At 29.1% G+C, this 11,305-nt stretch overlaps 3 protein-coding genes across 3 annotated transcripts; 2 read left to right on the top strand and 1 right to left on the bottom strand.

Moving 5' to 3' along the window:
* Positions 1-883: 883 nt before the first annotated feature.
* Positions 884-2,986, top strand: LOC128955210 (transcription elongation factor B polypeptide 3-like). The gene is made up of 6 exons (XM_054300858.1): positions 884-968; positions 1,051-1,107; positions 1,238-2,329; positions 2,395-2,578; positions 2,648-2,815; positions 2,910-2,986. Exons 1-6 carry the CDS (start codon positions 900-902, stop codon positions 2,972-2,974), a joined length of 1,635 nt encoding a protein of 544 aa, XP_054156833.1. The 5' UTR covers positions 884-899; the 3' UTR covers positions 2,975-2,986.
* Positions 2,987-3,182: 196 nt separating this feature from the next.
* LOC128955186 (TAF5-like RNA polymerase II p300/CBP-associated factor-associated factor 65 kDa subunit 5L) lies at positions 3,183-5,593 on the bottom strand. Its single transcript, XM_054300831.1, has 5 exons — positions 5,523-5,593; positions 5,087-5,453; positions 4,802-4,986; positions 3,454-4,721; positions 3,183-3,352 (listed from the first exon to the last, which is right to left on the bottom strand). The coding sequence occupies exons 1-5, from the start codon at positions 5,589-5,591 to the stop codon at positions 3,244-3,246; spliced, it is 1,998 nt and encodes a 665-aa protein (XP_054156806.1). The 5' UTR covers positions 5,592-5,593; the 3' UTR covers positions 3,183-3,243.
* A 1,117-nt stretch (positions 5,594-6,710) lies between these two features.
* On the top strand, positions 6,711-7,622 carry LOC128955258 (acireductone dioxygenase-like). Its single transcript, XM_054300907.1, has 3 exons — positions 6,711-6,904; positions 6,992-7,291; positions 7,354-7,622. Exons 1-3 carry the CDS (start codon positions 6,779-6,781, stop codon positions 7,471-7,473), a joined length of 546 nt encoding a protein of 181 aa, XP_054156882.1. The 5' UTR covers positions 6,711-6,778; the 3' UTR covers positions 7,474-7,622.
* The last annotated feature ends 3,683 nt before the right edge of the window (positions 7,623-11,305 follow it).

The following is an 11,305-nucleotide window of genomic DNA, read 5'->3' as shown; positions in this document are numbered from 1 at the left end:
ATTTAAATATCAAATTCAATTACAACACACGTATTGTTTTAATAATAATTATATAACATTTAATAATTAAATACAATTAAAATGTATGTGTAATACATAAAGTGTTGCGTAATTTGTTTCTAAAACAAAAAAAATGTATTATATTTTTAAAGTGCACTTCAAAAATGCAATGCCATCTGATTGGTGAACAATATACACAAACAACGTTACTAATTTATTGTGTTAATTGCAACCCCCAGCCCCTCCTTGTAATATAATATATATATATATTGTATTTGAAAACAACTACTTGAATACCTTCTCCCTTTAAATACATGTAACGATATATATTTATTAATATATATATATACTGTAAATACAGTACAATATTATTGATATTAATGTTACGAAAAAAAAGTTGTTTTTGTTGTTTAGTGTTGTGTTTAGTGTACTATAAAAACCTAAATAACTTATTAAAAACATTTCAATACAATACTGTTGGCAATAATCCGTATGGCATTAAAATATATATATTATTTACTGTAGACTGTATTAGTTTGAACTAATTGAACGTTTAGTTTAGTTAGACTACCGGTTCGTTATACTACTAATACCTGAACAGTCAGACAGACAGACAGTCAGTCAATTGAATCAATTGAATGATTAGTTTATTTGATTTAATTTAATAATAATAATAATAAATGATATCATAATATACTGTTCATAATATCTCTCTCTTATATTCATAACTATTATATACATATATATACAGTATATTTGGGTCGACTAGTGATTTGCCGATTGATTTGTTATTTTTTTTTTTTAATTATTATAGTTTTATAATTTATTTTTCTTATTAAAAACAAATTTATTAATAATATATTTATCATAAAATAATAATATATTGTTTGATAAAAATAATGAGCAAATATGTGGATACAGTTCAACACTTGAAGAAAAAGCTGGACAAAGGAGTCTCCTATGATAAGGTAGGGATCAGTTGTTATCTGTTTCCCGGATCTATTAGTAGTGACTTATTTATCTTTGATTTGTTTTTTTTTGTTGGTACAGACATTACACATCTTGCATAAGCTCCAGAAGATTCCCGTAACGATCGACTTATTAGCTGTAAGTCTTATAAGAGTGTGTCCGCTGGCGGACAACAACTCTCGGAAGTGACACAACATCTGCCAAAACCAGTGATTGGAAATAATAATAATAATAACCGGTTTGTTTGTCTGTTTATTTTTTTTTATAGCAAACAGGTATCGGCAAAACTGTACGGACACTGAGCAAAGAGCACAGCGGCGGCGACAACGATATCGGCAAAACAGCCAAACTTTTGTGCTACACGTGGAAGGCGGCCGTCAAAGAGGAACAACACCGGGAACAGCAGTCATCCGGTGGTGAAGATGATGATAATAATGATGAAGAAGAAGAAGAAGACGACGACGATGAAGACGCCCGCAGCGATCGCTACGACAATGATGTCGTGGGCGATGACGTCAAGGATGATGATATTATTGATACTAATAACTATGACGATGACGACGACGATGATGATGAAGAAGATCGCAGGAGTCCTCCGCCACCAACGCCGTCGCCGCCACCACCAGAAACTACCTCAAAGTCGTCATCGAAATCAAAGCGCAGTCATAGCGACGATAGAAATAGTGAAAGAAAACGTAAGAAACATAAGTCGTCGTCCAGTCATCGTAAAAGTGAATCAAATGATAGGTCGAAAACCGAATTTGAGACACTGTTGGGTCTTAACGATGAGATTAGTATCAGAAATCATAAGAAAAGTCGAAAATCAGATTCAAGTGATCACCATAAACAACATAACCATAAAAGTCATCACAACAACAACAAACATATCAAACGTGAAGTCATTGACGAAACGGTTAGCAGTCCAGTAAAGAATGGCCGGACAAAAGATTACTATTCGCCGGTTAAGGTAAAACATGAACGCAAATCAATGGATTCGATGGACATAATATCGAGTCTACCGGTGGCCGACTATAAGCCATTGCCTAATAAACAAGTTATCGATGAACGAGTTGAGGCCAACCGGCGCAACCATAACAAACAATCGCCAGTTAAGGCAAACACTGGCAATCCATTGAGTTATAACGTGTCGAGCAAAAAGGGTCGGACGGCTGTGTTTGCCGGTAACGCCCGAACTAAAATCATTACACATGTGGCCACTTTGGAGAATCTTTGTGTCGATGTCTTAAGTGATAATTACGATCACATTTATGATATGCCTGTTATTGAGACAAAATTATTGCAAAAATTGTTGAAGAAGTGTACGGTTAGACAATTGTCTCGACTCGAGAGACTCAATCCAGTAATTGACAGTTTCAGTGATAATCTGTAAATCTAAATACTAATTGTATTGATTTTGATTACCAGCACATAATGGATGAAACCGATGGCTTTTGGAAAGAAATTTGCAAAAAAGAGTTCAAAGGATGCGAACGGCGGTCGTCGCGGGAGAGTTGGCGTGACTTATATATCAGGTGTGGCGAAGAACGGGAGACTAAGCTGAAGAATATTACTAAATTTATATCACGAAAACAGGAAAAAGCAGTACCAGGTATGGCTGCCCCCCAAACAAATAGATAGGTACCGGTTGACTGACCCTTATAATTGTGTCGAATAATAGTTAGACAAACACAGTTCTCGGAGAATGTTAAGACTCCGCGTGAAATACTACGCAAACAAGAAAAATCAGGTTTTGTTCGTCCCATTGCCGGATCAAGTGGTGGTGGCGGCGGTGGTAGCAGTGGTGGTGGTTATTCATCCAATCATCTCGTCAAGATTGTTCCCGAAAGTAATTACCATTTAAATTATAAATCTTTATATATTTGTTATTATTTTAATTCAATTACCTATTGATTGTTTAAATAATTAATCTTCTTCTACAGAGCCTAAAGTGGCACCACTGATGAAGAAAGTACTTCAAATGTCAAGAGCAAGAGTCAGGAGATAACCGTATATTTAGGGGAAAAAACATATAAATATAATTTTTGTTTATTTTTATTTTTTAATTAGTTAATGTTTTTAATTAATGGTTTGAATTATTATTAATAATTATCTTCTAAATGATAATGTGAAGAATAATTTATAAAAAAAACTGAATCAATGAATGAATTATTTTAACAAATAAATTAAAAAGATATAATATTTTACTAAAGGAGGAATAACAACAATGAATGAATGAATGATTGATTGATTGATTGGGATCAACTAAATTTTCATTTAAATTGTTTTACCAATTGTTAACAACAAATTTCTTGGCATAAATTGCGAGTAAATCACATTTGCATTGATATTATATGTCATGAATTGATCGGAATCGACATTAGATCTGATAAACGATAAAAACCATAATTATTATATAAAATTAAAAACATAACAATCGACTTATAGATATGGTGTTTATTTTAAAAGAAATTGAAAAATAAATACGTGTTATTGTTGTGTATCGACGTGTTGTCGGCTGATTCAGATGCCGATGTCTTGAGATTTGGCGGCACATTATTATTATTACCGGTAGTAATGTTTTTCAAGTTCCACAGTCTAAGGGTCTGATCGGCACCGGATGACGACAACAGTGTATTGTTGTGATCAAAGCAGACCGTATAGACTGAATTCAAATGGCCGGTCAATTCTTTAAGTGCTTTACCCGAATTGATATCCCAGACAATTACTTTGCGATCTTCGCCCGCCGATGCCATATATTGGCCACAAAACGAAAACGATAGACAATGAACGGGTGCTTCGTGTCCGACATAGGTTCTGACTTCTTGTGCTCGTTCCGTATCCCAGAGGACAATATCTTTTTCGGCAAAAGCAATGTACTTGCAATTGGGATGAAATTTTAGACAATGAATTGCCGTAAAATTGGTGACAAACATCCTGATGGGTTGCGACCGTTCCAATGACCACATATAGGCTACACATTCGTCACCGGCAGTACAGAATTGGTTGCCAATTAGACCGGCATCTATGGCCCAAACAGATGATTGATGACAATTGTAGACAGATATGTTATGACCGGATACGACATCCCAGGCCCGTACGGTTGTATCCTTAGAACAGGACAACAGTATATCACTACGCGGACAAAATGCCAGTCCGTAAACTGATCCGCAATGGCCACGAAGCGTACGACATGAAGTTTCACTGTCCACGACGTCGTCACCATTCATATCACAAATATTTGTTAATGAACTTTGGTTTTCATTATCATCATCGTCGTCGTCATTATTATTATTATTATCGATATATAGATCCTCGACATTGTAGTCGACAAGATTGAACTCCATCTTCGAGTTATCTCTTTTGAGTTCGAAACGCGGGTCACTCGTGAATTGTTGTCCAAATCTTTTCAAATAAATACGTGAATCGCCGAACCCAAGAGCCAAAGCACTCATATCGTCGTTAACTGTGGCGCACAACAGATCTTCATCGTCAACAATATATCGGCGAATTGGTGGCTGACACGGAGGACTGTTACGCAATTTGTCGATACACTGGAGAAAATCGTGGACATCTTTACCCTGAGTCTGACTTAATTGAACATCAGATACGGACAACGATTCTGTATCCATATATTGTGAACACTTTTCCAGTTTTTTTTCACTCACTTCCAACTGGTTTTGATTATGTGTTGAATGGATATTGAATTCAAATGATTTGTTGAGAATCTGAATAACTATGAGATCATTGGTTTCCTTTAAAGAGGAAGAAGAATATTAGAGAAATAATTAATACAACTATTGTTTACAACAGAAAACAAAAAAATAATAAATACTTTGAAATGTTTTCTCATTTGTTCCAAACATTTATCGGATATTTTAATCAAATATTTACTGGTCTTAAACCTGTGAAGACTGGTCTCGAATAGCATAGTATTCAACGATTTGTTCATTGAGTCGATTGTTTGCAATTCTGTCGACTCTTTGAACCGATTTTTATGTTCGCGAAAGAAACGACGGGCTATTTGTTTAAGTGAAGTACAGAAAAAAAATCAATCAATCAGTCAATCAGTCAATTATCACCACAATTGGTCAACAATACCAATAACAACAACACATACCCGACACTTTGTGTCCGCACTCGAACAGCTCGATAAAAATGTAGAGAAATAGCGGAAATTCTAACTGAGATAACTGGTCAAAGAAGCGGATCTTTGTCCGATATTGTTGGACAAAGTCGAGAAAGTGTTTGTAAGCCGATTCGGCCGATGCAGTCATTTCGCCGGTCCAATGGGCCAGCGATACAGTATCGGCATCGCTGGTCACGTTAACCAATGCACCGTTGAGTGCAATCTCTTCCAGGCTTTCCTTACACTTGACATCAGCCGATCGTTGTTTGTTATGACCGCCGCCACCACCGCCGCCGCTGCCGACAATGTTTGGTCTATGTTTGTTGTTGGCCGTCGACGACGGCTTTATCATATGGTCCTATAGAGTGGGAGAAAGTATCGGTAAATTAAATATCGCGGGTCAGCAACAATATCGGTGGTCACTTACCGTATAATTTCTTCGTCTGAGAAATTGGTTGACAAATAAGGAGATTTGGTCGCCGTTTATGCGTTTCATTACTTTTTTTATTATTATTAATTCAAAATCAAATCAATTGATCCATCAATTGATTGACACAAACAAACAATTTAAAAATACAACAAAATTTTTTTATTTCAAAATAATAATATATTATAATAATTATTATTTTTAAATAAAAAACAATTTAATTAATTAATTAATTCAATTACTATTGATTTGCATTTTTTGTGTTTGTTTTGTTTGTTTAGTTGTAAACAAGTTTAAGTAATAATAATAATAATAATAATAATAATGAATAAAATATATTGTAATAATAAATATATTAAATAATAATAAATAACTCAATTGATTGTTGACAACAAAAACGTGACTATTTTTTTGTGTTGTATTTACAGTATTTATTATATGTCAATACCATTGAAAAATTGTATTATAACTTGTAATTTAAATATACAGTGAGTTTATTGCAAACATTTCAAACAAACTATGTTAAGGTAGAGGTCTCTATGTATGTGAATATCTCTACCTCTATGTATAATTTTTGTACATGTTGAAAAATTCTTGCATATTTTATTAAATAAAATTATTAAATAAAAAAAAAGTTTAAAATTATTTAAAAAACAAATTTGTTGTACTTGTTTACAACAAAATAGGTAAAAATTTTTTAATATTATTATTTTTTAAAAAATTGTATATTTCATATATTATAAATTTTTAGCTTGATTATAATTGATTTGCAAAAAAAAATTAAGTAGGTCAAATTTTGTAAATATAAACAATTTATTATATTTATCGCTTTAATAATATGTATATATAATTTGTATTTAAATTTTTTTTTATAATACTTTAACATAAACTAGTTTTTTTCAATAAATTAAATTACTGTTAAAATATTAATAACTTGTTTTTATTAAATAAATATAATGTACTTATAGACTGATTTTTTTCCTAACATATTATTAATATAATTAATATTATTGATAATTATTTTTTTTTAATATTTATATATCATATATACATTCACATTGAATTCAATGTCATATTTCCTATTCATTATTATTATTATTATTATTATTACTGTATTAACTAATCAATCGATGTTTAGCTGATATCATACCAAACTTTTTTTTGTACTTAAAAAATATATATAATTTTTACAATATTATTATTATTATTATATTCATTATTACAAGTCATTACTGCAAAATAAATACTCAGAAGAGATGGTAAATGCGTGGTATATGAATGATAATGACGCCGAAGATCAACGAAGTGAACGCCATTTGTCGCCCAAAGAGTTTGTATCGTTGGATGAGTTGAAACAAAAGACTGGAGTCTTATATTTTGAGGTAAAAAAATTGAATTTTTAAAATAAATATATTTTTAAAATTTATTTATTCATAACTTGTTTGTTCTGATGATAAATATGGGATCAGATCGATGCCGACAATTACGAAACGGAAGGAAAGTTGTCTAAAATACGTACGGATAGAGGCTATACATACTCAGATCAGTTGGAAGTGTCACCGAAAACTTTGGACAACTATTTAGCAAAAATCAAGTCATTCTTTACGGAACACATCCATTCGGACGAAGAAATTCGTTTCATTTTGAATGGCAGCGGATATTTCGATGTCAGAGACAATCGTGACAAATGGATCCGCATTTTGGTCCAAAAGGGTGATCTACTGATACTTCCGGCCGGTATTTACCATCGATTCACACTCGACCATAACGTATGTTTTAAATTTAAATTATAACATTTCATAATTATTATAATTATTACCCGTATTTTAAGGATTATATAAAAGTGATCCGTTTGTTTGTTGGCGAACCCGTTTGGACACCAATTAACCGACCGGCCGACGAACATCCGGCACGAGTGGACTTTCTGAAACAATACCCGATTGAGGCCTAAAAAGTTTTATAAATTATCACAAGTTTTTCAACAGTTTTTTTTTTTAAATAGACTTTTAGTTAGGTTTTGAACCGTATTTTTCTCAAAAGAAATTTTTTTGTTGTTGAGCTCAACGTTTTAACAAAAAATAAAATAAAAGATCATTTGTATATCACTTGTAATTGATTATCATTTTTATGTTTAAATAATAATAATAAAAAAAAAGTTTTCAATTCAAATACGGTTTTTTATTGTTGTTGTTAAAAGACATGACATAAATTGATTGCTATATTAGTGAAGTTTTTTATTATTTGTATCTCAATATAATGTATACAAAGTATAATACACTTATTGTATATGAGATCTAAGAAATGACATTAAAGTACTGTACGGTATATATATATATAATATTAGATACGGTTATATAAGTTATATAATATAACATTACATAACTTTAATGACATTTCTCACTCAACAGTTGTCATATATTGTTGAGCACAGGGATTGAGTGGTTGACTCTCTCCTATCCATTAAGACTCTCTATCGGGTCTATTCACTAAATGGTCATTAAAGTCCATAAAAGCCAAGTTATTCATAACCATAAGGACTGGTAGTTTGTACGGTATATATATATAGTGTTTATTGTCATATGGCTATTGTCCCTGAAATAGCCTTATTTGTATACCTATACATACATATATATATATATATATATATATATATATATATATATAAAGAGCCAGTCAAATGATCTTGAGCCGCGTATTTTTTGAATAACTTTTAAACGGTTAGAGATAATTTAATTCTGTAAAATACATTTAAGAATATCATATCGACCACACTTAATATACACACAATCACAAAACTAGGATGACCAGATATACAAAATATCGGGACCAACGAAAGACACTATGCTACAGGTCAAACTAAAATTGATAAATTTATTATGATTATGAAAATTTGTAGTTAAGAAATAATAGTTTAATATAAAAAAAGAATCATCTAAATCGGATTGGTAGTTTTGTTTTTATGGCTTATTAAGTTTGTCATAAATCATATTATATAAAATAGTCTAAAATAAAAATGACGTTATTTATGAATATTATATATTTTTTAGATGATATTTGAAAATATATTACTAATTCTGAAAACAAAATTTTAATAACTCGACTCGTTTTCGAAAGAATCGAATTTCAATATAAATTATAATATCAAATTACAATAATGTGATTTATATTAAAATTCGAATATTTCGAAAACTAGTCGACATATTAAAATTTAGTTTTTAGAATTAGTAATATGTTTGAAAATATCATCTAATAAACATATAATATTCATAAATTACGTCATTTTTATTTTACACTATTTTATATAATACGATTTATGACAAACTTAACAAGTCATAAAAACAAAACTAGCAATTCGATTTTGATGATTTTTTTTTATATAAAACTATTATTTATTGACTACAAATTTTGCCTGTCATAATAAATTTATCAATTTTAGTTTGACCTGTAGCATAGTGTCTTTCGTTGGTCCCGATATTTTGTATATCTGGTCATCCTAGTTTTGTGATTGTGTGTATATTAAGTGTGGTCGATATGATATTCTTAAATGTATTTTACAGAATTAAATTATCTTTAACCATTAAAAAGTTATTCAAAAAATACGCGGCTCAAGATCATTTGACTGGCTCTTTATATATAACTGGCACCCATACAGGCCGTCCACCCAAACCACACAACCAAACAGTACTCTCTCTTGACATTACCATTACATTTAAGTATCTCTTTTTTTTCTTTTCCTCTTTTGACTTATTCAACACAATGTTATAAACTTTTTTTATACGCTTTTTATAGTATTAGTATTATTTGCCAAACAAATGACAAATCATTTACTTACCATTTTGTGTGTGTAATATATTTTTTATTGTATTATTTTTTATTACAGAAAAAAAGTATTATTACCAATCATATTATATTATTTTATAGTTACTGTACAATTTGTTTTTTTTGTTACAAAGTGTGTCCGATAAGTTAGTTAACAATGATATATATTTATATATAATAATATCATAGTTAACTAAATATTGCACACATATACTTGATATTTATTATATACACTGTTATCATCGACATGTTGTTATCATCCAATTTTATTTATAATAACAAACATTATTATTTTTATTATTATTTTAGTATTAATTAGAAATTTATTTTATTTGTTTTATAATTTAATTATATATAAAGAGTTGTTTTGTCAGTATATTTTAATGTCTCTTAGATTTATTTTATTTCAAATAAGATTTTTTAAATATATATATATATATATGTTATATCAAACATTAACCTTAGATTTGTTGTCGACAAACATATACACAAAAAAACTTATATAATATAACACACAGTAGTTAGTTATCTATTATTATTTTTTTTATAAAACTTATATATTTTTTGTTTTTTGTTGGTTATGTGTTGTGCAAAAAAACTCTTATATAACTTGTTTTTCACTTAATTTTTTTCGCCACAATTTTCTACAAACAAACAAAACAGACACACAATATAAACAACAAAAAAACAGTTTTTTAAAGACAAAATTGAGTCCAATTTTTGCTGGTGTTATCAAAAAAACATTGGCTATCATTATATATATATACAGTATATATCAACAAACGTATGTCATTTCAATTGCTATATTATATGGCAACAATTTTATTAATTATTTAATATTTATTTAATTATTATAATGCAAAATATCTACAAAATAGAGTATTATTATTATTAAGTTAAATAAGTATTAATAAATTTTTCAAAAATTTATAATATGAAATTTGTACTCGTGATAGAAATTGTAATAATAATAATAAATATTTATACATATAAACTACTATTAATTTAATAATAATTTTGTTTTGTTTTGTATATTCAATAATTTTAGATAATACCTATGGATTGTTATTTATTTCAAGTATCGTTATTATTTTTTAATATAAATATTAATACAGGTATTATACAATTTTTTTCATATAATTTATTTAATAATTTTATATTATTTATCCTTTAAATAACATAGTTAATCATAAAAATTATTATTAAATATATTGATGTAATGAAATTAAGTGTCAAAAAATACACAGTACTATGTAAAACAAATATTATTAATGTAAACTAAATTTTTAGTTACTATTATTAATTTTGTTGTTGTTTATAAATATAATATTTTATACATTAAGAAAATTTTTGATATTTCAAAAAAAAGTTTATAAGTAAAATTCAAATCCTATTTTTGAATCCAAACTATAAAACATTATAACTGTAAATATTAAACATAAAACAAGTGAGTAATAATAATTGGTATATATTTGATATAATTTATAAATTTATATTCAATATTTAGTATTTGCCAAAATAAAATTTGTCTGAAATCCCATGGTCTACAAACGTGTGTAGACTCCTATAAATGTATTTTTTTATTTTGCTGACTATGTCTGTGTTTATATAATAGTTGGTCATATGGTTTAGTAAGTGATCAAAGAAAGTGTTTGTCCCGAAAATAGGCCGACCGACATATCTCTTCCTCTCTCTCTCTCTCTCTCTCTCTCTCTCTCTCTCTCTCCTTATCCTTCTCTATCCCTATTCCTCTCTTTCTCTCACAGATTGTAGGCTTTCCTTTCATTTCTGTCTCCCTTTACTTTTAATATAATATATCAAACTTTTTTTTTTATTTTATTTTATTTCTTATACTTTTTTACGGAAATACCTTTACATTTGAACAATAAAACACACATTTGAAACTGAAAGGGCCCTACAATGCTGTATATATATACAGTACACTATATACAGTATATATATAC

This window comes from Oppia nitens, unplaced genomic scaffold (assembly GCF_028296485.1).
Source record: "Oppia nitens isolate AA-2021 unplaced genomic scaffold, nextdenovo-longstitch-racon4-pilon3 scaffold2_pilon_pilon_pilon, whole genome shotgun sequence".
Classification (NCBI taxonomy): Eukaryota; Metazoa; Arthropoda; class Arachnida; order Sarcoptiformes; family Oppiidae; genus Oppia; species Oppia nitens.
The sequence above is the reverse complement of the archived record's forward strand: the minus strand, read 5'-3'. Positions and strand labels throughout refer to the sequence as shown.

Excerpts from the sequence above, each read along its gene's own strand:
- LOC128955186 (XM_054300831.1), bottom strand. The coding sequence starts at position 5,591 with ATGAAACGCATAAACGGCGACCAAATCTCCTTATTTGTCAACCAATTT. Across the intron at positions 5,454-5,522 it reads TCAGACGAAGAAATTATACG|GACCATATGATAAAGCCGTC; the intron begins GTAAGTGACCAC and ends CCCACTCTATAG. Across the intron at positions 3,353-3,453 it reads TCGATACACAACAATAACAC|ATCTAATGTCGATTCCGATC; the intron begins GTATTTATTTTT and ends ATCGTTTATCAG.
- LOC128955210 (XM_054300858.1), top strand. The coding sequence starts at position 900 with ATGAGCAAATATGTGGATACAGTTCAACACTTGAAGAAAAAGCTGGAC. Across the intron at positions 1,108-1,237 it reads TAACGATCGACTTATTAGCT|CAAACAGGTATCGGCAAAAC; the intron begins GTAAGTCTTATA and ends TTTTTTTTATAG. Across the intron at positions 2,816-2,909 it reads CGTCAAGATTGTTCCCGAAA|AGCCTAAAGTGGCACCACTG; the intron begins GTAATTACCATT and ends CTTCTTCTACAG.
- LOC128955258 (XM_054300907.1), top strand. The coding sequence starts at position 6,779 with ATGGTAAATGCGTGGTATATGAATGATAATGACGCCGAAGATCAACGA. Across the intron at positions 6,905-6,991 it reads CTGGAGTCTTATATTTTGAG|ATCGATGCCGACAATTACGA; the intron begins GTAAAAAAATTG and ends ATATGGGATCAG. Across the intron at positions 7,292-7,353 it reads GATTCACACTCGACCATAAC|GATTATATAAAAGTGATCCG; the intron begins GTATGTTTTAAA and ends CCGTATTTTAAG.